Source organism: Podarcis bocagei, assembly GCF_964188305.1.
Source record: "Podarcis bocagei genome assembly, chromosome: 9".
Taxonomy (NCBI): Eukaryota; Metazoa; Chordata; class Lepidosauria; order Squamata; family Lacertidae; genus Podarcis; species Podarcis bocagei.
The window spans coordinates 24087613-24115210 of record NC_138134.1 but is presented as its reverse complement, the minus strand read 5'-3'; the positions used below and the strand labels follow the sequence as shown (position 1 = coordinate 24115210).

Sequence of the window (27598 nt, the reverse complement as noted above, 5' to 3'; positions counted from 1 at the left end):
TGTAAGTACGTTTCAGCTCAGTTTACTGCAGCAGGAAACATGTAATTCTGTAGGAGTAGCTAAGGTGATCTGGTGCCTTTCAGAACACCAATACTAACAGCACAATTTTGTGCATGTTTGCTGTTCCATTTAACAGGGTTTACTCCCTGGCCTATTACATACAGTTAGGATGCTGCAATCTCAATCAGACTTGCTAAATGCAAGCCACAATGAACACAGTGGGACTTGCTTCCAAGTAAACCTGAACAGCAGTAGTTCCCAACTGGTGGTCTGTGGACCCCAGGAGGTCTGCACAACCCACTCATGGGGTCTGTGGCACCATTAACATAACAAAAACTACCATAGAGATAAAAACATTTTCAAAAATGGGGGACCACTGCTGTACAGGATTCTGTTGCACTGCTGCAATATAGCAAAGATATAGGATTGATTTTTAGTGGATTTACAGGTAACTATGACAGACTGTAATCTAAAGGCATATTTTGCATGAGGGGTGGTCTAGAAATATTTGTAAAAATAAAATCAACTAACTGCATCATATTGCTTAAATATAATAAAAATGGACAACATTCAGTCCAACGAGGGTGAAGCACATAGGGGTTCACTCACAGGTGGGAGGCCAAATGTAGAGCCCCAAGAAAATGCCCTGTCACAAACCTATGGCTATGAGGCATGGTGCTTGCCTTAGCCCCACCGCACACCTAGGTGTCACAATTTCCCACAGCGCTCCTCATGTAGAATTGCCTGCAGGGGCACTGTCTGCTGTAGTGCTCAGTGTGAGGGACTAGGCCCTGAGGGTATGTGTGTGTGGAGACCAGGGTTCAAATCCCCACAGGGCAGTGAACCTCACTGGATGACCAGGCTCCGGTTCCTGTGTCTCAGCCTAAATGTTGTGGGCAGGCATTCCCCCCCCCAGCTGGAACTCACCTCTCAGGTGGGCTCTGTAATGCGAGAGAACAAGGGAGGTGTTCACAATGAGTTCTGGCACCAATTTTTTTAGAAAAATAGCACTGGTTGTGAGGGATTAAATCACGAGGGGGAGAAGCTGGAGCTCCTTGGAGAAAAAGGAGGGATGCAAACCAGTAATATAAAATGGCGGCTTGGCAACCCAGTCCCATGGCAACCTGGTGAGGCCCAGAGCCGGCCCACAGGGCCATCTTTACCCAGGAGTGCCGGGGTGTGGGGCACCTGGGTGCCAAATTCTGGGGGGTGACCATGCCCGCCGCTGAAGCCACCTAAGCTCTTAACTATCTACCTGTTATGAAATAATAAATAATTTTGATCAAGCTCGAAAAACAAAATACACATATACCTAGGTATCACCGAAATGTATGCCTACTGTTTCACTAAAGGACTTTCAACTTTGTGTGCCCATTTACCAAAGACCTGCCACACCAGCGGCAGCGCTTGACATTCACAACTGTGGCGCTTGTCAGACTCAACGATGGCGCTTGTCATTCTCAACGGCGCCGTGCACGCGGAATTAACTAAATTTGGGGGCGCCGGGCGCATCTTTGCACCCCAGTGGCGCATATGCTAAAGACAGCCCTGCTGGCCCACCCATGAGGCATGGTGAGGTGACCGCCTCAGGTGGCAGGACCCCCTGGGACAACAGATCTCGATGTCACGCTTCCTCACCCCTTCCTGATGTAGATCTTCCCCTGATTCCCTGGCAGGCAGCGAGGGCGCAATGGTGGGGTGCCCAAATGCCTTGGGTCTCGTCTCCCTGGGTCTGTCCCAGTGGCGTAGCGTGGGGGGTGCAGGGGGGGCCGGCCACACCGGGCGCAACATCTGGGGGTTAGGGTTAGGGGGCGCAAATCCACGGGTTAGGGGGCGCAAATTACTTGCCTTGCCCCGGGTGCTGACAACCCACGCTACGCCACTGGTCTGTCCTGGCTCGCCTCCTGCCCCCAAAGTCTGCTGCCCTTGCCTTCGGTTTCCCTCCCCGGCGCGCCCTTGGCGTCTCCCTCCGCCCCCCGCAGCCTCCCCGGCTGCCTCTTCGCATTCCTCTCGCGCGCCATTCCTCTCCTGCGTCGTCGTCCCCAAGGGCACCTTTTTTCTCTCGCGCGCTCTCACCTGCTCGTTAAGCGCCAGAGCCGCCTTCGCCTCTCTATTCCCCCCCCGCTTCCCCGTCACCTTCCCATCTTCTCAGCAGAAGCTTCCGCGCCCCCTCGCGCCAGCGGAGAGGCGCTCAGAAGGGAGAGCCGGGGCAGAGAGAGGAGGAATGAGCCCGGCCGCCGAGGGGAGCCTCGCAGCCCCCGACGTCGCCCGAGTTAGGCGCCGCCTCCTCCTCCTTCTCCCCGGGCAGGATGCAGAAGCAGCGGCGGCGGCTGGTGGCGGTGCTGCTGCTGCTCGCGGCTGGCAGCCTGCGGTGCGCGGCGGATAGAGGAGGCGCATGAGGCGGCTCCCTTCCACCCTGCCTCCTACCGGCGGGTGCAGGTAAACGGGGGCGAGAGGGCGGGAAACCAGGCGGCTCTTCGGGACGCTCGCCAGGCAAGGCAGGCAGGCAGGCAGGCAGGCAAGCCGCGGCTTCTCAGCAATGCCTCTCGCGGCTCTCTTAGGATGCATACGGTAGAGCGACCGAAGCGTTGTATAATCCCGCGCCCCCCATTTGGCGATGCGCCCTCCCGACTCTCCCGCTCCGAAGAGTTGGGGTGACTGTTCCAAGCGGACTCGGGTAGGGGAGTCCCGCTGCACGCAGCGAGATTTACTTTCCCGACATGTTTAGGATCGGGCTGTGGAAAGGGGGTGGGGTGGGGAGACATTGGCGGTTTGGCTTAAGAATAAATCTGTCTATGCTTGCCTATGCTTGCCTATACACACCGCACGTGCAGGACGATCCCCGTCGTTGGTGCATGTTGAAACCCGTCCATTAAACTCCCTTTTATTCCCCTGTCCAGCAATTCAACAGAGATGCCGATTTAAGATGCCATCCCGCTCGGCACAACTTCTTTTTTCTCTTCCGCCGCACCACTTGCTTGGACGCCTCTCTGCTGTTTGGGGCTGGAAGGTCTTCATGCGGGCGGCGGCAGTGGCCCAACCTCCCTCCTTTGATCTTTGTAGCTGTTTTGCATTTTGCAACGAACAAATAAATAAATAAACCTTAAAATAGACCAGATCTTTGAAGAGAAGTGGGTGGGGGTGTAACTCTTGCCTTGCGGCTCGCTTGTTTTGTTCTTATAAAGCTCTCTAGCATCCTCATGGCTGGAGACTATTTTTTAAATTATTATTTTTTTAAAAAAGCAACCACCCTGTTCTGATCTTGCCTCAGCCTTCTCAGCTGACTTGGAGAACTTCACGCGGTTGCCTTCAGTTTTTGTCTCATTCTTTTGACCTCTTTGTTGTTCCTGAAGCCTCCTGCCAATTTCCCTGCATGGATATTACATGTGCATTGGAAAAGATGTGAAGCTTCTTGCATGGGCTTAGCCAAGGACAGGGAGGGGCTGCTGCCAACCCAAATCAATCAATAAAAATAAAAATACATAGCAAACTGATGTTCTGCCCCCCAACAAAAGGCCTGCCCCCGCAACAAAAATCCTGGCTACACCCATGCCTTCGTGTGTAACGAATGCACGTGCCAGTATTGACATGTTTACAGCTGCCAGAATGGCCATGGGTTTGCTGCATGCTATGGTGAATGTGTCCCCCCCCCCACTCCCCAGAAGTGATATTCATGTATGAAAATTATCAGCAGTGCCAAGGGAATGCAAATCTAGTCCAGCTGGAGAAGCCAGGTGCAATAATTTCCCCCAGTCTAGTTCAGTGGTGGGATTTAATTTCCAGGCAGAAATGTGATAGTGATCTCGCGTGCATGTGGGTGTGTTTGTGCTGCTCCCTTTGCCAGGAGTAGCAGGTGGCCAGGTGATGGCTTGCTGGCTTCCCCTTCTGTTGCTAGCCTGCACTTTTGTGTTTGCATATCTGTGCACCAAATACATTTCCCTTCCATAGAACATGGTAGCCATATGCTCCCGTCTTAACTTGTGCCTGGCTCATCCAGTTTCTCAGCAGCTATATATTTCCATGTTCTTTCTTTTAAGGCTGCTTCACAGCACTTCTGTTTAAACCATCCTGTTTGGGGAGAAATATTTGTAAAGCTGATTGCGTGTGGTGGGGAATCGTTAGGGAGTGAAAGGAAATTTGTTAAAGGCAAAGCGATAAACCCAAGACAGTAGATAGTTAAAACAACACATAGTTATTCTATAATGAAAGTGTGCATAACAAGATGACAGAGCATAGTGGCTTCTAGAATTAGGAAAACATTTGTTGCATCTTGTTATAATATATTATTAAAATACTCTGTGTAGAGTCCCTTGCTTTCATTTTTGAGTTGGATGGAATTCCCTAACTCAGATTTCTCTCCCTCAGCAAATTCTTTAAATTCATTGCTTAAAAAAAATACATTATCTTTGTTTTTTAAAAAAATCTTTCTGGTGCTTTCTCTTCCTTTACCGACTTAAAACAGATTTATGCATTTATATGGTTCTCATACTATAGTTGCATTTGGTATTTTTGCCATGCTCTGAACATCTTGTCCTGTGGAGATAAAAACTACAGTTCCAAGGGTGTAAAAAGTTCAGTTCTGAGGAGTAGGGCCCTTTCAGTTTCAGAGAATCTTGCCAACCAGGTCTGCATACACACCATACGTTTAAAGCACATAACTCTCCCCAAAGAATCTTGGGAACTGTAGAATGTTGATAATTCTGAGAATTATCAGGACACCCGTTAAAGAGCAGCAATTCCCAGCACTCTTAACAAACTACAGTTCCCAGAATTATTGGGGGGACGTCACGTGCAAATGTGCTTTAACTGTATGGCGTGTTCACAGCCCAGGTTCTCTGGTGACATTCTTATTTGGGAAGGACTTTGGGGGAGTGAACTTGGCTCTTTTTTTGGCTTAATGGTAGACTTTTTGGTGTTGTTGTTGTTTTCAACATCATTTTCAACTGTAATCATGTGTTGAGCTGTACGTTATTGTATTGATTTTTTAAAAAATGATATATGGCCCAAGAGTCTATTTGCTCAGAGGGAAGTGTATGTCTCCTGATTTTTAAATAATAAAAATAAAATTTATTTATACCCCGCCCTCCCCAGCAAGAGCGGCTAACAACAGTAAAAACATAATAGGGGGAAAAAACCCAATTTAAAATACAGGTTAAAATGCAATTTAAAATGCAGCCTCTTCAAAACCATAAGGGGAGGGAAACATAAGGGTCAGACTGAGTCCAAACCGAAGGCCAGGCGGAACAGCTCTGTCTTGCAGGCCCTGCGGAAAGCTGTCAAGTCCCGCAGGGCCCTAGTCTTTTGTGACAGAGCATTCCACCAAGTCGGGGCCAGTACTGAAAAGGCCCTGACCCTAGTTGCGACCAATCTAATGAAGACCAATCTAATTTAATGAAGACCTGATCTCATAAACATAATGGGAGTGGTTCAAATAAGTGGTTATTAGGAGTTTGGGAGCACAGTGCCATCAGTTTGCTGATGATGCACAGCTCTACTTCTCCATGAATCAGGAGAGCCTGTGGAAGCTCTGGACCATTGGTGGACTAGATAAAGGTCAATAAACTGTGTTTGATGCCTGGGAAGCTCTGTGGGTGGGTGGTTCCTATGTGTGGAAGATAGGGTCGTTGCTTGTTCTGGAAGGGACTGCACTCCCTCTAAAGGAGCAGGGACATAGCTTGGGAGTACTTCTGTATACATCTTTCTCATTAGAGGCCCAAGTAATCTCAGTGGCTAGGAGTGTCTTTTATGAGCTTTAACTGGTATGCTACCTACATCCGTTCTTGGATGAGGATACCGGTAACTTGGCCACTGTAGTCCATGCATTGATTACCTAGAATCTAGATTCCTGCAACACACTTTATGAGTAGCTGCCCTTGGGCCTGGTGCAGAATGCGGTGGTTATGCATGTAGCACCTTTGCTACAAGGTCTTCGCTAGCTGCCCATACCTTGCTGTGTCACATCCAAGGTTCTTGAGTTGATCTACAGAGCCCTGAACAACTTGGGTCCAGGATACCTTATGTACCACCCGAGCCCGTCTGTTCCAGTCTGATCACCGAGATCATCCAGAGGAGCACTGTTAGTTGCTCTCTGTGCCACAAAGTCTGGACTGGCCTCATCTAGAAGTCAGGAGTTGAGTGTCCCTGCAGAACACTCTTCCAGCAGAGATTTGGAAGGCATCCTCACTTTTGACTTTCAGGCGTTTCTTGGGGACTTTTTTTTAATGGCAACAGGCCTATGCAGTTTTTTTTTTTAATGACTCTGGAGCAGCCAGCCATTTTAATGATTGCTTCTGAATGTTTTGACATTGTTGCACACCATCTTGACGTTTTGCAAAAGTGCAATATAGAAATGCCTTGATAAATAAATACAGAAGTAAATGTGCGACATTTTTCATGTTCAGCTTTAATGCAGAAAGTGATACATGTAGACCTTGCCTGCATTATCAGCATTTTTAGAAAAATGTACAGTTTATTTGTCTCCTGTCTCTGCCCACTTTTAAGCTAGTGGCCATCTATGGAAAACTGTGCAGGCAGATTTCTATTCCATTTGCTGAGAGATAAACATGCTGCTTCTGCTGACGTCCTGGCCAATGTGTGCAATGACTGCCAAACACTTTGTGCACTTTACTAATATTATTTGATGCAATTTTGTTAAGACTACTTTATAGTTAGATTTTTGCTATTTTGCATTGCCTCCTCTTTAAATGTGCTCATAGAGCCCCTGGCCCAATTTCATGTGGCCCTCTGGATGCTGTGGGTAGTGTTAGAAACTCAGATATATAAGCTAGACACCAAATGGCTCCTTAAACCAGGGTTACAGTTGCCAAAACAGAATCCCTAGTTGCCATTTTGGGGCAAGATGCCTCGAAAGTTGTATTTTTCAATACAGTTTTTTTTGGTTCCTGAAATTCATTCTGATTGTACAGGTAAGATATCACAGATAGAATTCCATAGGATGTGTTGATAGTATGTGAAAACAGTCCATATCCAAGCATTGCACCTCCAGATGGTGAAGGCACCAGATCCCATCCTGTGGCCCATGCGTCTTCACTCGGTCTCAAGTGGCTGATAACCAGGTGCAAATTGTGCCTGGCAAATATCGAAGGTGACTGTGGGCACACAACTCTTGCTCTCTGGACTCTCCTTCTGAGAACTGCTGCCTCTTCTCTGTTTGTGTGAGAGATAGAGATATAGAGGAGAAATGGTTGCTACAGGGTGAGCCAGTATTGTGGTGAGCTGTGTGGTTGGGGCGGATCCAGGAGAGAGAGAGAGAGAGAGAGAGAGAGAGAGAGAGAGAGAGAGAGAGAGATGGAGGCTGGGAGGGAGAAAACCAGAAATGGGTAGAGCTGAAACAGATGAAGTAATGGGAGGTGTTATCTCTCTACAAGCAGTCACTTTGATCTGTGTTAATGGAAGGGGCAGGGGAGCCAAAATGGACGTAGACTTATGACTTAGGTTCTTCACGATCACAGCATTTCTGGCTATGGGATTCTTGTGTCCTTCCTACCCAGTTATCTTCTTTTTGTGCTTGCTATGCTGTGGGTTAAACCACAGAGCCTAGGACTTGCCGATCAGAAGGTTGGCGGTTCAAATCCCCACGACAGGGTGAGCTCCTGTTGTCCGGTCCCAGCTTCTGCCAACCTAGCAGTTCTAAAGCATGTCAAAGTGCAAGTAGATAAATAGGTACTGCTCCAGCGGGAAGGTAAATGGGTAAACGGGAAGGCTTCCGTGTGCTGCTCTGGTTCACCAGAAGCGGCTTAGTCATGCTTGCCACATGACCTGGAAGCTGTCTGTGGACAAATGCCGGCTCCCTCGGCCAATAAAGCAAGATGAGCACCGCAACCCCAGAGTCGGTCACGACTGGACATAATGGTCAAGGGTCCCTTTACCTTTATGCAATAGAAATGTATAAGCCAGTTGAAGACAAGAGGCAAGGAGGACCTTTCTGCTCCACAGTAGGAAAGAAGGCCTCTAAACATCTTGCCAAGCTGAGCAGTTGCACCGTTTCCCAATACACAAGTGAAGAGGTGAGCAGAATAATTTTAGAATTGCTGCCAGGGCTGATAAGGTATGGAGGATAAAATTCCTCCTGCGCCATCATTACTTTGCCTTTGCCTGGAGCGATGTGAACCGTGCAGCTGATTACAATTCTGAATGTGTGAACCAGGACTCCAAAACAGGCATGGAAAAGAGGCAAGCAATGCGTGAAAGTATTTGCAAAAGCAGGCTAAAAACCATATAAAAATATAAAAAGAAAATAAACCATCAACGCTTTCCCTATAATTGCTCATGTTCTAAGCAGGAGACAAAAAATGTGTGTGTGTGTGTTGTGTGTGTGTGTGTGTAGAAAATTGTAGGACTCTTTATGTCCTGTTGCTTCTCTGGTAAAAATGCCAAAATATTTAATCAGTTGGAATTAGCAGGCTCACTATGTTGCTGGGTGAATCTTCACCAGAATTGTTAATTACTAGCAATGGCCCCTGCGGCAGGGACATCACTGTCCAACTTCATATAATTCACAAGCCTGACTGTTGCACAGCTTTGGATAACTGTCATTATGAAATGAACATGAGGGCAGATGTAGTCAAATGATGGATTGTCTGGGGGGGGTTAGCACTTTATACCATTATTCTGCTTGCTGCTCAAGATATGTCTCAAGCCCTGCACAGATGGTAAAACAGTATAAAAATGTATGTATGCACTGGGGAGGGGGACAGAGTGAGAGACTTTTGGCTCCACTCCTGATCTCTACATATTAATAGGGATGCTATTATTATTTTATATATATGGAAGCCGCTCAGAGTGGCTGGGGAAACCCAGTCAGATGGGCGGGGTATAAATAATAAAAATTGTTATCATGGAATGGTCACTTTGTTAGCGATTGAATCCCAGCCTTTCGGTGTGATTGGAATTGCCGAAAAGGGTACAACCACAACCTGGAATTTCAAGCACAGTGGTGTAAAGGGAATCTTGCAAAGCCATCCCACTTGGGCTGCTAGAGGAGGTTGAATTCTCTCCACAGCATCTGCCACCCCAGTTCCACCAGTCCTCCAGTTAGACTTACAGTACCCAGTCCGAGATTGTATCCAAAACCTGGTAAATGTTACCATGTATCTATAATGATGCACAATAGTGCATTGAATAATTCATTGATAGAGAACCGAATTCAGTTCTGTGTTGTTAATATTTAATTCCACTTTAGTTCATGGGATAATAAAAATCTAATCAGGAAACAATGGAATGGTTTGGAAGTTTTGATGGATACTTCAATACATGATTCATCCACAGGAGGTAATATATTCATTCACATTAAAAAGTCAGTGGCGGCAAATACACTTTTAATTAGCCTGGCAACATCAAAGAATAATCACAGTACTTTTAATCTTGCTGTGAACAGGATGGAATTATTTTTTTTAAAGCACCAACTATAATTGCTGCTTTAAATAAAGCCCATCAATTATGTAATTCATCATTTATTTTTTTTAAAAAAGAAAGAAATGCAGTTCATGCCATAATTTTAAGAATCTTAGCAGACAGGCAGACTTTAGGACTCTGGGGTACGATTCTAATCTTGTACGTTGATAAAATTCCTACTGGATTTTCACTTCAGTGAAAAGGAGACTCATCATGTGACTTTAAAGCTGAACTGGCAGCAGTCAAAGAATTGCAGGTTTTCCCAGCATAGAGACGGAGGACTCAGCTTAAAAAAAAGCGTTTTATATGTGTTGTATATGTGATATAACGTTGTGACACCAGGCGGCGCTGTGGAAAGGAGTCCCGTCTTTCCCAACTGGATTTCCCTGTATGAGTTTACAACACGTTTAACTGAAACACATCTTTGATGTGTCTAGATCCAGCCGGAGTGATGAGTAAAGCTGTGCAGTTTAGCTTTCTGCCGCTCCTTAACCCTTTGAAGACACAGAAATTCTTCCCCAAAAAGGTGGAAATCTGGGAATTCTGAACAGAGTTGTGATGTTCTGTGAGCTAGCAGAAGGTGTGATCAGAACAGGCTGGACCTTTTCCCAGGGGTAGCAGTACCTGAGTCAGTGGGGAAAGACCGATCTATGCAAAAAGTGATAGTATCATAGTTGGAATCCTGTAAGTGGAGTTAGTTGGGAGCAGCTGGTTCTATCATGAAGTGGCTCAGGCAGAAAATGTGAAGGCCCTTAAAGGGCAAGGGGGGCAGTTTAATTCAATTAATTTGTTTATTTTTGCCATTAAGCTGAGGCACTCATGGATAATGGGAAGGTGGAACCTAGGTCGGGCTTGGGCAGTCAGTCTCTTACTGAACTGAAACATAATGATTTCCACCCTTCATCAGCATCTCAACCAGGGTCGCCCTGTTTCATCTGAGACAGGACTTTATCTAAGGTCCAAAACAGGATAGAATTCATCTGGGGTGTTCTGCATTGAAAATTACTTCACTGGCCTTCTGCGATATTTAAATCCTAAATTTGCATCCCTGCATATCATTTCTATGAAGTTTAGCATCTATGCCTTGGTTAGTTTTAAGTTTCTTTCAATGCCTTGGGTTGTGTGGAAATTCCATCCAGATCTGGCCAAGGCAGAACTCACTGTAGATAATGGAGTGGTTTAGGGCCCCAGTACTGACTTGTGGGGAATAACATTATTGTTCTGTAGCCTGAGAGTCTTGGACCGTTTTGAACTGCACTCTTCCTCTTGAAGAGCATAAACACTGAGCAGCTGGCTTCCAAAGGCAACTGCTATGAATCATCCTCCTCGATTGGCCTTAACTACTCAACAGTGTTCTCTGCTCTGAGCGTGACCTCTGCTTGGAAAAAACCATTAAAGTATTCCCAATTCGCAAAGTGGAGTGCAGTATACACCTCCGTGAGTATGATTAAACTCTGATAACCAAAGCTCTATAACTCCTGTATTTGAAGAAGTCGGTATGATAATGAGCAGATGCCAACAAGATTTTCTTTTTTCCTTTTTGGTCTCCATCATGGAGTTTTAAATAACTGCACTGAGTCTCTGCTGCAAAGCTGTGCTTAAATTACAGTGGTACCTCAGGTTACGAACAGTCCTGCTTACAAACGCTTCGGGTTATGAACTCAACAAACCTGGAAATAGGTGTCCCGGGTTATGAACTTTGCCGAGGGATACGAACGCAATCCGCTTCTGGGGCCGCGGGAGGCCTATGTAGGGAATGCACGTCTTGGGTTAAGAACGTTTCGGGTTAAGAACAGGCTTCTGGAACGAATTAAGTTTGTACCCTGAGGTAGCACTGTATGCCTTAGCTCCTTCCTGTACCACAAAATCTGAACACACAGCTGGTCACCTCGATTGGGGTACCTGCTCGTGTCAGAGATGGGTAAGAAAAAAGATCATGAGTTGAAATCACTGCTTCCTGGAATCCAAATCTCCAATATCCTTCTCTATTCACGTAGGGTATTCTGGCACAATGTTAGCAGTGAGCTGTTCCAGGTGGGCAGCAGAGGGAGAGATGCTGGCTTGTATATGCACCCTTCACCCCTCTTCCAGGGCCTAATCTGCATTCCCAAAGTCTGGAGCTCCCATCTTTCTTAATTGTACTGGATGCTATTTCTCTTTGACCTCTTGTCAGAGAATTGGAATCATTTTAATTATTATTGTATTGGAATAATGACGTTTAAGGTGCAGTAAAACCATGTGTTTCTCTTGATTTGCATTAAGACAAAGGTAACAGTGTTAGAAGTTGAGATATAAAAGCTAGGAGCTAGAAGGCATCTTAAATCTAGGTTATGGGCACAACAACAGAATGTCTAGGCATGCTTTTCCCCAGAACAAGAATACAAAGCTGAAAATGAATGAGCTGCAGCTAAAATGTTGTGTTCATTTTCCACATGATCTAATCCTTTTCCCGCCCACCCCTCTAATATTATTAAGAGAGTCTCTTCTCCCGTCTTCAGAGAGTAGCTGGAAGTGGGGAGGCAGAAAAAGGTCTTCCTTTTCTTCCACTCTGCAGTTTTAATGTGAAATTTTAGGTGCAGTACTGCGGCCAGAGCTCAGAAACTTCTTGCACTAATGAAATTTCCTGTCGCAAAATGCACCTGGAACAATGGGAATTGATTACACTGAAAGGTAATCTTCTTAAGATAATAACAAAAAATACAAATTATGCATATCACAATTATTGTATATAGGATATCACTTTAATTAAGATACTAAGTAGGTTTATTAATGCACACACGTTAATGCCATTCTTAATAAAAAAGAAAAAATGCACCTTTCTCTCACAACAAAAAAATTGCCAACAAAAAATTAAAAATGTGTATTTTTAAAGAGGCATCTTTGAAACTTAAGCTATTTAAACTTTAATGGAGCTGGGGATGGGCAGAATGGTTTCCTGTGGGAAACTGATATTTCATAAAGTTACAGTTCCAACTTTTAGGGATTTAGTGGTAAGTTTTGTTTTTTAATCCCCGCCCCCCAAAAAGCTCTGCAGGGAGAGGTGAAATGTAGTTATAGCCTCTCAGTGAACAATGCATAATAATGCATTTCTGCTATAATTACACATTCAGGCCTGATGACTCATTTCCTCAAAGAAAAGCCTCACAAATATTAACAGTATTCATGCTACTCAATGTGCTTTTACTTCACAGAGAGGCTAAACATCTTTCCCTTTCCAACTCATAGAATAATTTTGAATAAACAAGGAAACAGAATATCAGAAGATATGGAAGAGCTCTCGGGTGAACAATGTCCTTAAGCTTTTCAGTGCACTAAAGACTTCTGTCTGAAAGGAACGAGCTGCTGATAATTAATCATTATCATCATCTTGTCCCTGAAACCACTAGGCACTGTATAAAAACAAGTTGAGCTCCAAGAAGTGGCTTAAAAATTCAAACTGAGATGAGTTCTACCACAAGGCTTGTTTAAGACATGGGGCACTTGAATGCCCTTCAAACTTACTTCCAATTCTCTACCCTTGTTGCCACATCAAAGTGATAGGGGAACAGCAAGGGAAATGGTCTGCAAGTAAGCAACAGAGAGAGCAAATTTTAGTTTAACTGAGAAGGTGGTTCCTGCGGGGGGGGGGGCGGTGTGCCCCAGGTGCCATGTCTGGAAGGGTGAGAAAAAGACACCCCGCGGGGTGCTCGCCCTGCCACCCCTAGGCGTGGCGGCGCGAGCAGCCACCACGCTGCCGCAGCTGCATGTACAGGATCCCACCACTGTCCATACAGCGCTTGGGCGGCGCTGGCGGCAAACCGCTACATACAACGCATGCATTGTGTTGCATGTATGCAGTGACGCCGCACATGCGCTGTACATAGAAGTTTGCTGCCGGCGCCACCTGAGCACCATACAGATGGCGGTGGGATCCCACTGTGGCCGCTACAGCCGCAAGTGGAGGATCCCACCACCATCCGTATGGTGCTTGGGCAGCGCTGGCGGCAAACTGCTACGTACAACGTATGTAGCGCCGCCACACATGCGCCCTACATAGCAACACCACGTATGTGTTGTACGTATCAATGCCACGCATGCATTGTACATAGCGGCGCAACGCGTGTGCAGCCAGCGGTTTGCCCCGCCCCGGGCGTTGGTTAGCCTTCGTTTGCCCCCGCTTGCCAGTTTGCTGAAGGCAAGCGCCCCATGCCTTTTGACATTGTCAGATGCTGCTCAGAAGCACACCGTCCTGCCCCAAGTTCTCCGTTGGGGAAGATCTCTTACACTCTTCTGAGCTTTGGAAACATTAGAAGGTTCTGCCTGCTCCAAAGTATAATGTGACAGAGACAACCAAACTCCCTGACACCCTCTTGTGCCAGAAATTTGCCCTGCTTTTTTCTGCTGCAGAGAGCCCTGCCTGATATGAGGAACCAGTTTCCTCCCTTTCTTGAGTCTTCTGTCCTGTACCGAGAGGCGAGGAGAGGAAGAATATTGACTGCTGACTGCTGAGCTAAGCCAAAATTACTCTACTTGGACGGTAGTGTAGAACAAACTGTGCCAACCTGGTGTCTATTATTATTATTATTATTATTATTATTATTATTATTATTATACTGCCCTACACCCGCAGGTCTCAGGGCAGTTCACAGAATAAAATCAGAATATACTGAATGACAACTACCAGCCCCAGTTGCATGGTCAGCGATGGTGGGAGCTGGAATTCAACATCTAGAAGCTCGTAGGTTCCACATTCTGCATAATGCATTATAAACGTTAAGTTGCTACCTACACTTGACCTTATGGAATATATGACAAACAAGAGGTAGCCAATTTTCAGTTTTGACTAGTCCCAACCATAGCAGGGGAGAAGGGTTAAACCTTGCTTCCCCAGCACTATGGTGCAAATCCAAATTGGTCCTCCTGCAGTTGCTTTATAAAAGTATCTTAGAAGAACCAGTTCATGAATATCATGTGTCACCTGATCTTCAGGGAGGTCCAAGCCACCTAGTTCTGAAGACTGAGTTCTAAGCTTCTGTTGCTTTAATTCTGTGTAGCTTTTGGTCATGCAATCTGTAGTTGAGGAACTTTGTTGTAATTTATAGCTGAGATTCTCCAATAATTTTGTCATACTCTCCTTCAGTGCCTTTCATCAATTGCCCTTCATCTCAGTCTGCAGTTGATCAGAATCCACTGAGGCTTCCCACACTTCCCAAAGAGATCTGCCGCCCCTCTACTGGAAATTCCAGTGTACGCTCTTGGATCAAGTTTGTGTTGACTTTGGGCTTTGCTTGAAAACTTTAACCTTCAGCCAAGATAGTATAATGCATTGTTGGCAGAAGCTGGCAATTTTGTAAAGTGGTTTGCAGTTATGCGCTTTCTATTCTTGTTCAAGACATGCATGGATGAAAGGAAAGGGTTCCAAAACAGTGGAAACAACACGTTTTATTTACGAACCACTTATGAAGGCTTATTCTTACTGAGATTGTTGAGATCATGCAGACTTGGCCACAGGAAAATTTAAGTGGTTTACAATTGCGCTGAATGTGAAAACTGTAAGGCTACATTTGAAGGAGACTTGGAAACTACAATTAATCAAGAATGCGGCTGCCAGACTGGTGACTGGGAGCCGCCACCGGGACCATATATCACCAGTCCTAAAGGATCTACATTGGCTACCAGTACATTTCCAAGCATAATTCAAAGTGTTGGTGTTGACCTTTAAGGCTCTAAACTACCTTGGTCCTGTATACCTACAGGAGTGTCTCCATCCCCATCGTTCAGTCTGGAGGTTCAACTCTGAGGGCCTTCTGGCAGTTCCCTCACTACAAAAAGTGAAAATACAGGGAACCAGACAAAAAACTTCGGTCCTGCATACTTTTTTGGGAATAAGTCCCATTGAAATCAGTGGGATTTGCTTGTAAGCAAACATAATAATAATAATAATAATAATAATAATAATAATAATAATTATTTATTATTTATACCACACCCACTCTAGGTGGCTTCCAACAAAACACTAAAATACAATAACCTATTAAACATTAAAAGCTTCCCTAAACAGGGCTGCCTCCAAATGTCTTCTAAAAGTTTATTAGTTATTTTTCTCTTTGACATCTGGTGGGAGGGTGTTCCACAGGGCGGGTGCCACTACTGAGAAGGCCCTCTGCCTGGTTCCCTGTAACTTGGCTTCTCACAGTGAGGGAACTGCCAGAAGGCCCTTGGCGCTGGACCTCAGTGTCCGGGCAGAACGATGGAGGTGGAGACTCTCCTTCAGGTATCCTGGACCAAGGCCATTAATTTTATTTGTATGTTGCCTTTCCATAGTTACCACCGTGCTCAAAGCGGCTTTACATTAAAAAAACCTAACTACAAGCATAACACAAGCAGTCATAAACAATAAATAAAGCATCAAAAAGCACAACCAAATTGAACAATTTTCACATAAATCATAAGACCTATCAATAAGATACAAAAAATTAATATCAATAACACCCCCCAGAATCCCCTCACTCCTAAACAATACCCCAGCCCAAGGGTCTTGCAAACTTGCTTAGGGGATCCTTAGCAATCAAATATTTCTGCTGGTTGTGCTAGTTTAAACTGTAACACTAATGGACTATAAAAGCAGCAGTGGAGATAGTGCAGGAGTTTTAAAAAATATGGTTCCAGGCATTCAGTCTGTGGAGGTCTCTGCAAATTAAGACATGATTTATGCTTTAGTGCTTTGGAATAATTCCCAAAAGCCACACCCTCCCCTGTGTTTCTTTATGTATTGTTGGATTCCTTGGAGACGATGGGGTAAACAAGCTTTAACTTTCTCTGGCCAAAGAAAGGTAGTGGCTTTTTCATGCTTTTGGTTTTTCTGGGGTAAAGCGGCAATTGTAGCCTCAGCCTTTTTCAGCACTGAAAGAAAGCTCCAATTAAGTATTTGCAGCCCTGGCACTTTGGCATTTAAACTCCTCATCCTCCATGAAATAAACTTAAGTTTCCCCAGCTCATACTTGGAGAATAGATGAGAAGAAGAAACAGCCACATCTTAGTTAGGAACTTCCCTTGCATGCAAACAGACTCTGGTGGACTCAGTGGACAAGACCAGTAGAGGGTCCAATGGTCAAGAAGGCCATTTCTGCACGGGGTGTAAAGGGAAGTGAGGGGCAAATAGGGTTTGTCAACCTGGGAAAGTAGCCCATCGAGGAGAAGGAAATCTCTGACCCTAAACCTCTGCTGCCTTGCATTGAAAAGCTTTGGGAGTAAACCCCGAAGAACCATTCATACCCGCTGCCTTACAGGACATCTTCGGGAGAAGAAAAGGCTAAGGAGTAAACACTACACAAATCTGGAATGGAGTCCCAGAGAAGTCACTTCGGGACTCCAAATGGATGGGAGGAGAGGCAGTGGGAAGTAGCAACTAGGAGACTTGTCCACACCAGTGTCTTCAAAGTAGCTCCTAATCAAACAGTCCAAGTGACTGTACAGGGAAATCCCCACCCAAAAGGAGGCAAGGGTGGAACAGAGGATTCTCTGTTTGTGCACATCCTGATGACACGTGTAGCAGCCCGGAATGGAACCCCCACTTAAGCGGGGATTCCCCTATTTGTGGCTGGAATGTAACTATCTTAGAGCAGCAGTGTGGAAGCCTGACTTACATAGAAACAGGGACAACTATGCCACCATGGTAACATAGGAAATGAGCACAATAGTAGCAATTGGAGACGTGGTGGTGCATTGAGTGGGTTGCATATGTTGCCTCCTGGAGTGATCTAGTTTTAGCACCACATTCTGCTGTGGGTTAAACCACCGAGCCTAGGACTTGCCGATCAGAAGGTCGGTGGTTTGAATCCCCGTGATGGGGTGAGCTCCCGTTGCTCGGTCCCTGCTCCTGCCAACCTAGCAGTTCGAAAGCACGTCAAAGTGCAAGTAGATAAATAGGTACTGCTCCGGCGGGAAGGTAAACGGCGTTTCCGTGCATTGCTCTGGTTCGCCAGAAGCAGCTTAGTCATGCTGGCCACATGACCTGGAAGCCGTACACCGGCTCCCTCGGCCAATAAAGCGAGATGAGCGCCGCAACCCCAGAGTCAGCCACGACTGGACCTAATGGTCAGGGGTCCCTTTACCTTTACCTTTACCTTTACTGCTGCAAGAGGCTATTAGCAGGCAGCACTTGTAGAGAAAAAAGGGAGGTCTGCTAACCAGGGTGACTGAGAGGAGAGAACGAGCAGCGTTCCACCCAAAGAAAGACATTGGGAGGCAAATGAAGAATGCATTTTTGTATGGTTGGGGTGGGTGGGAGATGTTGATTGGAAAAGTTGGGAACTCCCTTCCCTTGTATCTTTTCAAAGGGGAGTTCTCGCAAGAGCCTGTTCTACTGCTGTATATCGAGATTGGACCTCTATTCATGGCTGTTCTTTTTTGGAATTTAACTTGGGAACATGTTGTTCAGTGCATGTTTGGTCTGTTTGTTTCTTGAAGGATGGAACATGAGGCTTCCCAGCTAGAAAAGAAACATGTGCATAACGTCTATGAAAGCACAGCTGCCTATTTCAATGATCTGCAGGGCAAAGCGTGGCCTCGCGTCCGACAGTTTCTCCTAGAGCAAAAGCCAGGCAGCCTCATTGCTGATATAGGTACGTATATGTTTGTGTGCATGTATGCATGTATGTGTATACAGATAGACAGACAGCATGAAGAATCCTTATAACTTTAAGTAGATAGGAGGAGATGATTTTACATCCTGTTATGTACACATTACTACTAAGTTTGGATTTGCCACACAGTGGTACCTCGGGTTACATACGCTTCAGGTTACATATGCTTCAGGTTACAGACTCCGCTAACCCAGAAATAGTGCTTCAGGTTAAGAACGTTGCTTCAGGATGAGAACAGAAATCATGCTCCGGCAGTGCGGCAGCAGCAGGAGGCCCCATTAGCTAAAGTGGTGCTTCAGATTAAGAACAGTTTCAGGTTAAGAACGGACCTCCGGAACAAATTAAGTACTTAACCCTCGGTACCACTGTATATCTATTAAATTTCGAGTCCAATAAAAAGGAGGGAGGGGGAGAGACTATATGTTTGTTTATTTATCCACCACAAGTTACATAAACTCCAGCCCTGAGCTCTGATGTGGTGACGAGAGTCCACAATATCTTCATGTTCACTTTGATGAAGGGAACAGCTCGATGCAAGCATTTCTTTTACACACATCACTCTCTGGTGATGTTAATGGATAAATTTCTGTGAGCGTGCCCAGAAGCATCAATTAATTTCTGCAGTGGAATGGGTGGGCTGGCCGGCCTGTTGACCGTTAGCCTGGCTGCCTCCTGCTTCTGGTCACCTCCTTGCAATGGTAAGTTTTTTCTTTGCTTTCGAAGCGGGGTGGGCGAAACCATGTGGGGATTCTTGCAAAATTCAGATGGCGTTTGAGGTGAGCCGGGTGGTGTTTGGCCGTCCCTTTCTAGGATTAAATCTTGGATGGAAGATGGTTGCCGGTTACTGACCTGGAACACCGCTGCAGTTGTAGAACTGATGGATTGGTGACATAGCAACCAGGAAATCCCAGGCTCGGAGAATGATGGGTAGCTTATACCTATCCAACCATCCTCCCTGTTAGCTGAGCTGTCTTGTCTTCCACCCCTATATCTCACCCCTACCCAGCACTAAGCAAACTGAACAACTATGAAAACATTTGAAACAGACTGAATATCCCCCAAAGTGCTCTATAAATGCCAAATACTATCATCATCTTACTATGACAGTGACTACTACTGTGTGATGGATTGCAGCCTTCGTTTTTGAATAGTACAGTATTCTTGAAGAAGTATGCAGGCTTCTGTTTTGAACGTTTGCTTTCTTACTATTTAAGATGCTCCATCGTTATTCTGTAGTGACTGGGAGACAGTTTTTTCGTTAACACTATTAGCAGGTCAGAAAAACTTAGGGCTGTTTTTTAAGGCAATTGGAAGCATTTCATCTGAATTCCTTATAGTAGACGAGTCCCTTTTGCTGCTTCCCTGCATCTCTGCAGCTGAAAATTGGCAGGAATTATTCTTCATCACTCGCCTGCTGACTGCCTGGAGCAGTTTTCAAACTCTTTTTGAAAAGGTTTCTTTGAATGGTTTTGCATTAGAGTGGTACTTTTTCTTGGCTATGGATTTGAAACTATGCACAGGAAGGAGATACGTTTTGTAGTCACTCCTAAAGCTTGACATATGAGTAGCAGTAATTTTTATGGAAGAATGCTGTAATCCAGCAACAGAGATCTGTGATGGAGGCTTCATGCAGCCTTATTATTGTTAATGTTAATCTGAATGCACACCTGTATCCCAATCCATAGGAATGGACTGGGGTGCATCTCTGAGTGCTGATAGGGATGCTCATCTACATCCTATCCATCCCAGTCGTAATCCATGACTAGAGCTGGATTAGGGTAGAATGTCATACACGTCATATTAAAATCCAGTTATTTGTCCACGTAGCTTTGAAGTATCCTTCAGAATGACACTTGTAGTCGTGTGGTTGCTGTTTACATAGAATGTCACTAGAATGAAGAGAGCTGTAGGTAAGGAATTGACTCCAGCTGCTTCTGTGGATAGATGCTGGGTCCCCCTAAAGTTGTAAGTGCAAGGTGGATTGAAGAAGACAGCTTTAGCATTAACATGATGTTAGCAATCTAAACCTAACTTTACTGGCGATTCTTGTAAGCAATGATAACAGTGGTACCTCGGTTTCTGAACGTCTCCGTTGTCGAACATTTCAGTTTTCAAACACCGTAAACCCGGAAGTAAATGCCTCTTTTCTGACACGCCTCGGAAGTTGAACATGCCACACAGCTTCCGCTGAATGCAAGATCCTGAGGCCTAGCTGTTGGCTGTTGAGGTTTCGGTTTTCAAACGTTTTGGAACTCGAACAGTCTTCCAGAATGGATTACGTTTGAAAACCAAGGTACCACTGTATTTGTCTGTTTCAGTTGCCCATATTCACTCTGAGAACACACAGTTTTACTCTGCTGCAATGTCATCTGAACGATAGAGATTGTTTTGTCCCTCTGTAATCTTGTTTGGTGTTTGTGTGAGTGTGTTTATTTTTATTTTTTAAAGGTTGTGGGACTGGAAAATACCTTGGTGTCAATAGCCAGGTGTATAATCTTGGATGTGATTACTGCGGTTCTTTGGTAGAGATTGCAAGAAATAACGGTTGTGAAGTGATGATCTGTGATAACCTTAATCTTCCTTTCCGGGGCCAGTGCTTCAACGCGATCATTTCTGTGGGAGGTAAGAGAGTCTGGATGTTTGGGGGGGGGAGTAAAATATGTTCACTATACAATGTGTGCTTCTGCACTGCTGTCTGCTCACTTTGTCCAGAATATGAAGAATAGTATAGAGCAGGGATAGAGAACCTGAAGTCCAGAGGGTGAATATGGCCCCTAGGCCTTTTTATGTGGCCCTTGGACCTCTCCCCAGGCCACACCCCCTGTCTCCAGGCCACAGCCCTTACCAGTCCTTTTTCACCCCCCAAGTGTTTTTCCCTGGCTGGAATGTGTCCCGGAACTCTGATAATGGCTCTTCCTTCTGTGGATGGAGGATACAGAAGGGTGCATGAGTTTGCATAGAAACTTAGTTACACTACTCCTCAGGTCTTCCACTGTTAAAACCACATCGTCTGCAAACACTTTTATTTTATATGTTTGATGTTCCACCTTTACCCCTTTTATATCTACGTTTTCTCTTACTCTCCTAGCAACTACTTCTAAAATCAGTAGAAACAATAGAGGGGATCTAATCCTTTTAACTGGAAGTGCCATGGACTGGATCTGAAAATTTCTGCAACAGTAAATTATTTTTGCTGACATCTGTGCAATTCCCCCCTCGTACCTGAACAGCACAGAATAATTCATTTTGTTTTGGGGAGCAGTGAAGAGAGAGGCTTTGGCTTGATATACTAGCAGGGGAAAGAGATCATGTTCCTGGATGTGTTGCAGATAAACATGGCTAGTTGGTGTGTCATTAACATAGGCTGAGGATCAAGCCTTGTGACACAGCAGCCAAGAACCTGAGCCTAGACTAGATGGTTGAATGTTTTTCAGACCACTCCCCATGTTCCTTCAAGCCTTGCATGAGATAGCCTACAAGGGCAAGAGTACAAGATGCTGGGCTTTTAACATTATATCTAAAACATTTGTTTAAATTCAGCATTATAGAAATTATTCATTAGGTGCAAAAATAATGTGAAAATTGTAATCTCACTTGTAAAGTTGCATTGACACACATGTAAAAGGCACAGTATTTTAATATTTTTAGCACAGAGACCCCACATCCACAAACGTTAAAATATCATTTTGCTTCTCTCCCCAGTGATTCACCATTTCTCCACACAACAAAGACGAATCAAAGCAATAAAAGAAATGGCCAGGGTGCTGGTACCTGGAGGCCAGATGATGATTTACGTGTGGGCCATGGAACAAAAGAATCGGCATTTTGAGAAGCAAGATGTGTTTGTTCCATGGAACAAAGCCCTCTGCTCCCGGTTGCTTTCTGAACGCAGCAAGGATGCATGTAAGAGGGAGCTTGCAGCTCATGCCGTAACATCTCAGACTGTGCCCCCAGACCAGCTAATGGGTTCCAACTACAGCTACCCTGTTACCCTTGACCAGAAACATCCCCAGAGGACTGGCAGCTGCTTAGCTGAAGCCTGTTGTGTTAAAATCTCTGAAGAGGAAGAGAAACGAGTTTACAGTGCTCTTGGGAGATCTTTTCGTTCCTGGTTTTCCTCCAGATCACTAGACGAGTCTGCCTTGGGGAAACAGAATGAGAAGATGCTGCAGCCTCTGAAGAGCACAGCTGGATGGACAAACAACGCCGTCTCTGTTCAGCCATCAAGGCACTGCAGTGTAGATTCAGGCTGTCGAGGACCATTGCTGAAAGAGCAGCAACTAAATAGTTATGATGAAGTGTTTATGAAGCATATGGCGTGCAAAAGATTGGAATGGCTGGCAGCCTCAAGATCACTGAGAGATTTCAATGGTGAGCCACCTGCTTTAGTCCAAAGCAAAAATGGGGAAATGTCATTCCTGGAGAGCTCTGTGGAAAATGTAAACAACGGCTACATCCCGCCAGGCAATAGTCATTCTTTTACGGGCAAACACTTTAAAAGGACTTCAGCTGCGAGCTCCAGTGAGTCTATTGTAGATGCGGCTGTGGCTGTGGGAGACCAAGTTGCTTGCGGTCAGGATACAAAAGCCTTCATGCGCTATTACCATGTTTTTCGGGAAGGGGAGCTGTGCTCTCTGCTTGAGGATAATGTGCCTGAGGTTCACATAATAAGTTCAAGCTATGATCATGGTAACTGGTGCATTATTGTGAAGAAAGCAGGTGAACAACAGCATGTGTAGTTCTGGAAATCAAGGGCTTCAGATATTGCTTCCTGTGGAATTTTAGAGACCTCCCCCCCCCCCCATCTGATCTCCCATTCTGTGTGCGTGGGAACAAATGTGTGGATAAGGATGTCATTGTGAAAAAGGGTACTTGACATTTTGCAGAAATGCAGGCTTTCTGCAAACACCCATCATAGTTTTATATTGCTTTTAGGAACTCTGTTTTGCGTTTTTAAGAACATTTTATAAGTAAAGCCTTTTGTAAGATGAGGAACAAGGCATTTTTTTTAGTTACCCAAAAATAAATGAATGAATGAATGTTCACCCGATGAAAAGATCAACCCTTAGCCTATTGGCACCGAAATATATTGCATGCATTTTACTTGCTGGACTTTTGCTTAGAGGAGCACACACCTCGTATCTGAAGGCCTTTGCTTTTTATGTTGCTTTTCTGTTTTCTTTTTCTTTTTTTAATGTTGCTATCCAAATAGACTGTCCATACATAGGATACTTTTTCACTGTAGTGAAAAGGACACTGTAAAACGAGGGTTTCAGGTGCTGTTTCCTGTGGGATCTTTAGAGACACGTGAGGTGAGTACCAGGGATTAACTGAAAAATCAAGACAACAAGAGGGATAAAAGAGATGTAAAAAAAGTCCGAGAAAATCAAACATGACCCGTAAAAGGAGTGTCTTTCTGGGTGTCCTTCACTGTTTCCTGAAGTGATGCATATATAAACGGAGGCTATAGGCTGTGCTCATCATATTCACTCAAGTAATGGTGATGGAAACAGCCTAAGAGGCCTGTTTTGCTACTTGGGCCCAAGCTGATTTCCCCCTAAACAGACTAGCAGTTGGATTGCATAGTCCTTAACACATTGTCTTCCATACTTTAAATGGACCATTAAAACATTTCTGCTTTCCTAAGGGAGGCTGATGAATTGGTTTCTCAGTAGACTAGCATTTGCCTTTATTTTCTCCATCTAGTGCTCAACAAAACACTCCTTAAATTTCATGGATGGATGTAGATAGTAGGCAATGTTCAGCTACCTTTTACTCAGAGTAGAGCCATTAAAATAAATGAATATGGCTAAGTTAGATCCATAAACTTCAGTGGGCTTACTATGAATAAAATGTAGTTGAATACCACCCAATGTGTTTTTTCTCTGCAGTCTTTTTCCATTAGTCCAGCTAGACTGAGTTTCCCCCTTTTTAAAACTCACAGGAACTCTTGTTTTGCTTGTTCAGTCATCCTGTACATTATGATAGTACTTCTTGGGCAATGAAGTGATGACTAGCATAAATGTGAAGAAGCACTTGATTGCATAAATGTGAAGAAGTATTTGATTGCCGGTGCTTTTATATCCCAGAGTGGGATCCTTAAAATCAGTTAGGTTAAATATTCCAGGACCTCCATCTCTGCAAGGCTCCTCTGATAACTTAGGTAGCTGAGATTTAACTGCCTTTTCAATGGCTAAATGATACTTGACAATTTGATGGGATATTGCTTCATATCATTCCTACTTTTTTTTTTAAATGGAGATTTACTGCAATAGAAATGCCCTTCTGATGAGTGCCTCCATCTAATCAAACTGATGCCACATCCTTTATATCTTACATCTTCCCACATCATCAGCTGTCGAAAGCCCCTGTTGTGTTTTTGTGAGATAGTCCTGCAGTTAACAGGCAGCATCTTCCATGGGTGAGTCTTACAAAATAATAGCCATATAGTCTCCTTTTCAATTTACAGTGTGATTCTATGCATGCCTACTCAGAAGTGAGGTCTATTGAGTCTACTAGCAAATGCCTGTAGGTCTGCTGCTGCTGAAGGCATGTCCTGAAGGGAACGGGTGGCGCTGTGGTCTAAACCACCTCTTGGGCTTGCTGATCAGAAGGTCGGTGGTTTGAATCCCTGCGACTGGGTGAGCTCCCATTGCTCTGTCCTAGCTCCTGCCACCCTAGCAGTTCGAAAGCACACCAGTGCAAGTAGATAAATAGGTACCACTGTAGCGGAAAGGTAAACGGTGTTTCTGTGTGCTGTGGTTTCCATCACAGTGTCCCGTTGCACCAGAAGTGGTTTAGTCATGCTGGCCACATGACCTGGAAAGCTGTCTGTGGACAAACACCAGCTCTCTCGGCCTGAAGCGAGATAAGCACCGCACCCCATAGTCAAGTCTGACTGGACTTAACCGTCCAGGGGTCCTTTACCTTTACCCTTAGCAACGCTGCAGAAAGTGGGTGCAAATGAAGTCAGAGCACTATTACAACACCATGGCCAGCCTTTTGCTGTCTTTTACTTCGTGTTCTTTGTGTGTGGGGAGCCCTGCTGGAGTAATAGTGCTCTGACTTCATTTTTCAAGAGTCACACAGTGGTTTGGGCAGGGGGGCATGCAGTTGTTGTCACGAGATATGCAACCTACTTCTTTGCATGCCATCCCGATATCCAAAAGCAGGCATGTCCAAAGTGACGCGCAGCGTAAATTAATAATGCAGTTTTAAAGAATAAAAGCTTTACTGAATTAAAATAAACTTATTCATAAACAACATGGTTCCAAGCAGTTTGGCTGAGATTACATACTGACACTGCTCACAGCTGAGGCAGACAGACTCTGACTGAAATCTTACAGAGAGCACAAAAGAGAAACTGGCTGCTAAGTCACATGTCAGAGTGACTTAACAGTTAGCAGTTAGGCCTGGATAACTTTAGTAGGGCCAAATGACTGCGCAGTCCCAGCACTTTCCCAGCCTGCTTTGCTGCTTCTGCTCTCGTGTGTCTTTGTCACATGACACAAAGTCCACCTTGGGGGTGTAATCAGGTCTGCCGGTCGATTTAATTTGGCCCCCGTGGCAGTATATGTCCTGGGGTAAAATTCTTAAAAAAGCTCAACTTTGGGGTAAAATGGTAAAAAAAGCTCAACAGCTTTGGTCGGGCCACATGCATGTTCACTTCATCAAATCTGGCCCTCTTTGAAAAAAGTTTGGGCACCCCTGTCCAAAAAGGAGCAGGGTCATGTCGCTTCTTCCACTGATTTCAGTTGGAGCTCGCCTCTTGATTCCTGCCATTGGATGTAAATGCCCTTCGTTCAGTGTGCTTCCTTGCCTACAGCACCCTGCATGATAACAGGAGCCTGACAAGCTGTCCCCATTGCTAGCATGGCATACTGGTTATTCTCAATGTATTGCTTCAGTGTGTGTATTTATCTGGCATAGTCTGCCCTGTCCCAGGGATAGGGGAACAATATGCTAATTACTCTAATCTATAACTATTTCCAGAAAATGTGCTGATTCGGTTTTGGTGGATCTCTGGAAGACAATTCCAAAGTTGCATCTTATGTGCCAGTATCCTCTCTGCATGCCCTTCGGCATTTATTTGGGCATGGGTTGTATTTAAGAGAGCATGGTGGGTCACGGAAGTGATGTCTGAATCTGCTGGACCTGGAATATTTGGGTTTTTTTTAGATTGGGATCAGCTTTTTGAATTGAGCTTAAAAGGCAATATATTAATCAAAATCAGCAATGGTCTGTCTTCGTTGTTCCCAAGCTACTTTTGTTTCCTCACCCAGAAGAGCCACTTGCAATAAAAGCATCCTTGGTTAGAGTGGAACAAACCTCACCTTCAGAATAACCAATGTCAAATCTCAAATTACATTACTTTTAATGAAACTGTAGATGTACATATTTACACGTGAGGAAAGCTATTGGCTTTCTGCGACATGCAATTAAATTGGTTCCCTCCGAGCTGCAGAGGGAGATGATCTTGAAAGCACAAATAGGCTGTCAAAGCTGCAATTATTCTTTGTGCAATATGTTGACATTTTGTTATTTATCATGTGCTTGTTTGCATTTCTCTTGCCGCTGTGAGATATAGGCGGTGCTAATGAACAATTGGGCTTGGTTTTGTTCGCTCTACTTGGGCAACTGCATTTGCACTACTGGGCACGAAACCCAGTTGGACATTAAACTAGACCCTGCAGGGTCAAGCAACGCACTGATAGAAGCTAATATTCATTAACCTGTAACGCAGCAGAAGTGTGGACTTTAATTAATAATATAAAACCTTGGAGCTAAATGTCAATGCATTACATTTTATTCTTTGCCTTGTACTCAGCCTGGCAGCTATTCAGTGTTGTAATTCATACCAAATAGTGAACTGTAACTGTCCGCACTGACATTTAGAACATGATACATAATTGAACTTTAAATGTCCAGGTTTTCAACTATTCCATGGTACGTTAATAAAGATTATTTATGTTATCAATTAAAAAAATAAATGTGTGTCTGGGTGAGTTATCATTTCGTTGGCTGATCCAGGGGACTTGTATTCAGTTGTCATTAAAAGCATTTGTCCACGTTTGTTTCAGAGCTTCGAAACAGCAGCGAACTCCTCTAGAACTCTGGGCTTGAAAGCAAGACTATTCCATGCACACACCTGGATTGCAGACCTAAGATGTGATTCAGCAGTTGTCCTGCTCTTCTGGTAGAAATGCTCTGGATGTTTAGCAGCTGGAAATGATCTGATGGTGATGGTGGCTAAAATTGGTGGCTCTAGTCTGCTGTCAGGAGGTGCTGCGAGGCATGTGTAGCACAGCATAAGCTTTCAAGTCAAAGGGATACTTAATGTTAGGTGGCCCTCTTCTGGACTGAAAAGGTACATTTGCTGAACAGGACAACTGAAAATTGGTTGTTTGTCATTTTTGCTCAGTATTTAACCTGGGAAAATATAGGACGAGGCCTGTAAGAAGCTTTAGGTTAGCGTTAATAATAGCATTGATGCAATGGAAGAGAGTTGAAAAGAGACCTGTATATATTTAATAGCCCCCTGACCCACTGATAAATTCTTA

At 44.7% G+C, this 27598-nt stretch overlaps 1 protein-coding gene and 1 long non-coding RNA gene across 3 annotated transcripts in view; one reads left to right on the top strand and one right to left on the bottom strand.

Annotated features, from left to right (window-relative positions):
• The window catches only part of LOC308595180, a 28860-nt gene extending 26668 nt beyond the window's left edge, over positions 1-2192 (bottom strand). The window contains exon 1 of the long non-coding RNA XR_014011873.1: positions 2077-2192. This is a non-coding gene — a long non-coding RNA (uncharacterized lncRNA). The remainder of the gene's footprint in view (positions 1-2076) is intronic.
• Positions 2193-2331: 139 nt separating this feature from the next.
• TRMT9B (tRNA methyltransferase 9B (putative)) lies at positions 2332-27050 on the top strand. 2 transcript variants are annotated; one of them, XM_081208949.1, is made up of 4 exons: positions 2332-2439; positions 17863-18017; positions 20487-20660; positions 21741-27050. In XM_081208949.1, the coding sequence occupies exons 1-4, from the start codon at positions 2396-2398 to the stop codon at positions 22775-22777; spliced, it is 1410 nt and encodes a 469-aa protein (XP_081065075.1). In that variant the 5' UTR covers positions 2332-2395; the 3' UTR covers positions 22778-27050. The 2 variants fall into 2 exon arrangements, with proteins under 2 accessions (XP_081065075.1, XP_081065076.1); XM_081208950.1 differs by lacking the exon at positions 2332-2439 and adding an exon at positions 2540-2677.
• The last annotated feature ends 548 nt before the right edge of the window (positions 27051-27598 follow it).

Coding starts and splice junctions, on each gene's coding strand:
- TRMT9B (XM_081208949.1), top strand. CDS start 2,396: ATGAGGCGGCTCCCTTCCACCCTGCCTCCTACCGGCGGGTGCAG. Junction 18,018..20,486: donor CAGCCTCATTGCTGATATAG/GTACGTATATGT, acceptor TATTTTTTAAAG/GTTGTGGGACTGGAAAATAC. Junction 20,661..21,740: donor CGCGATCATTTCTGTGGGAG/GTAAGAGAGTCT, acceptor TTCTCTCCCCAG/TGATTCACCATTTCTCCACA.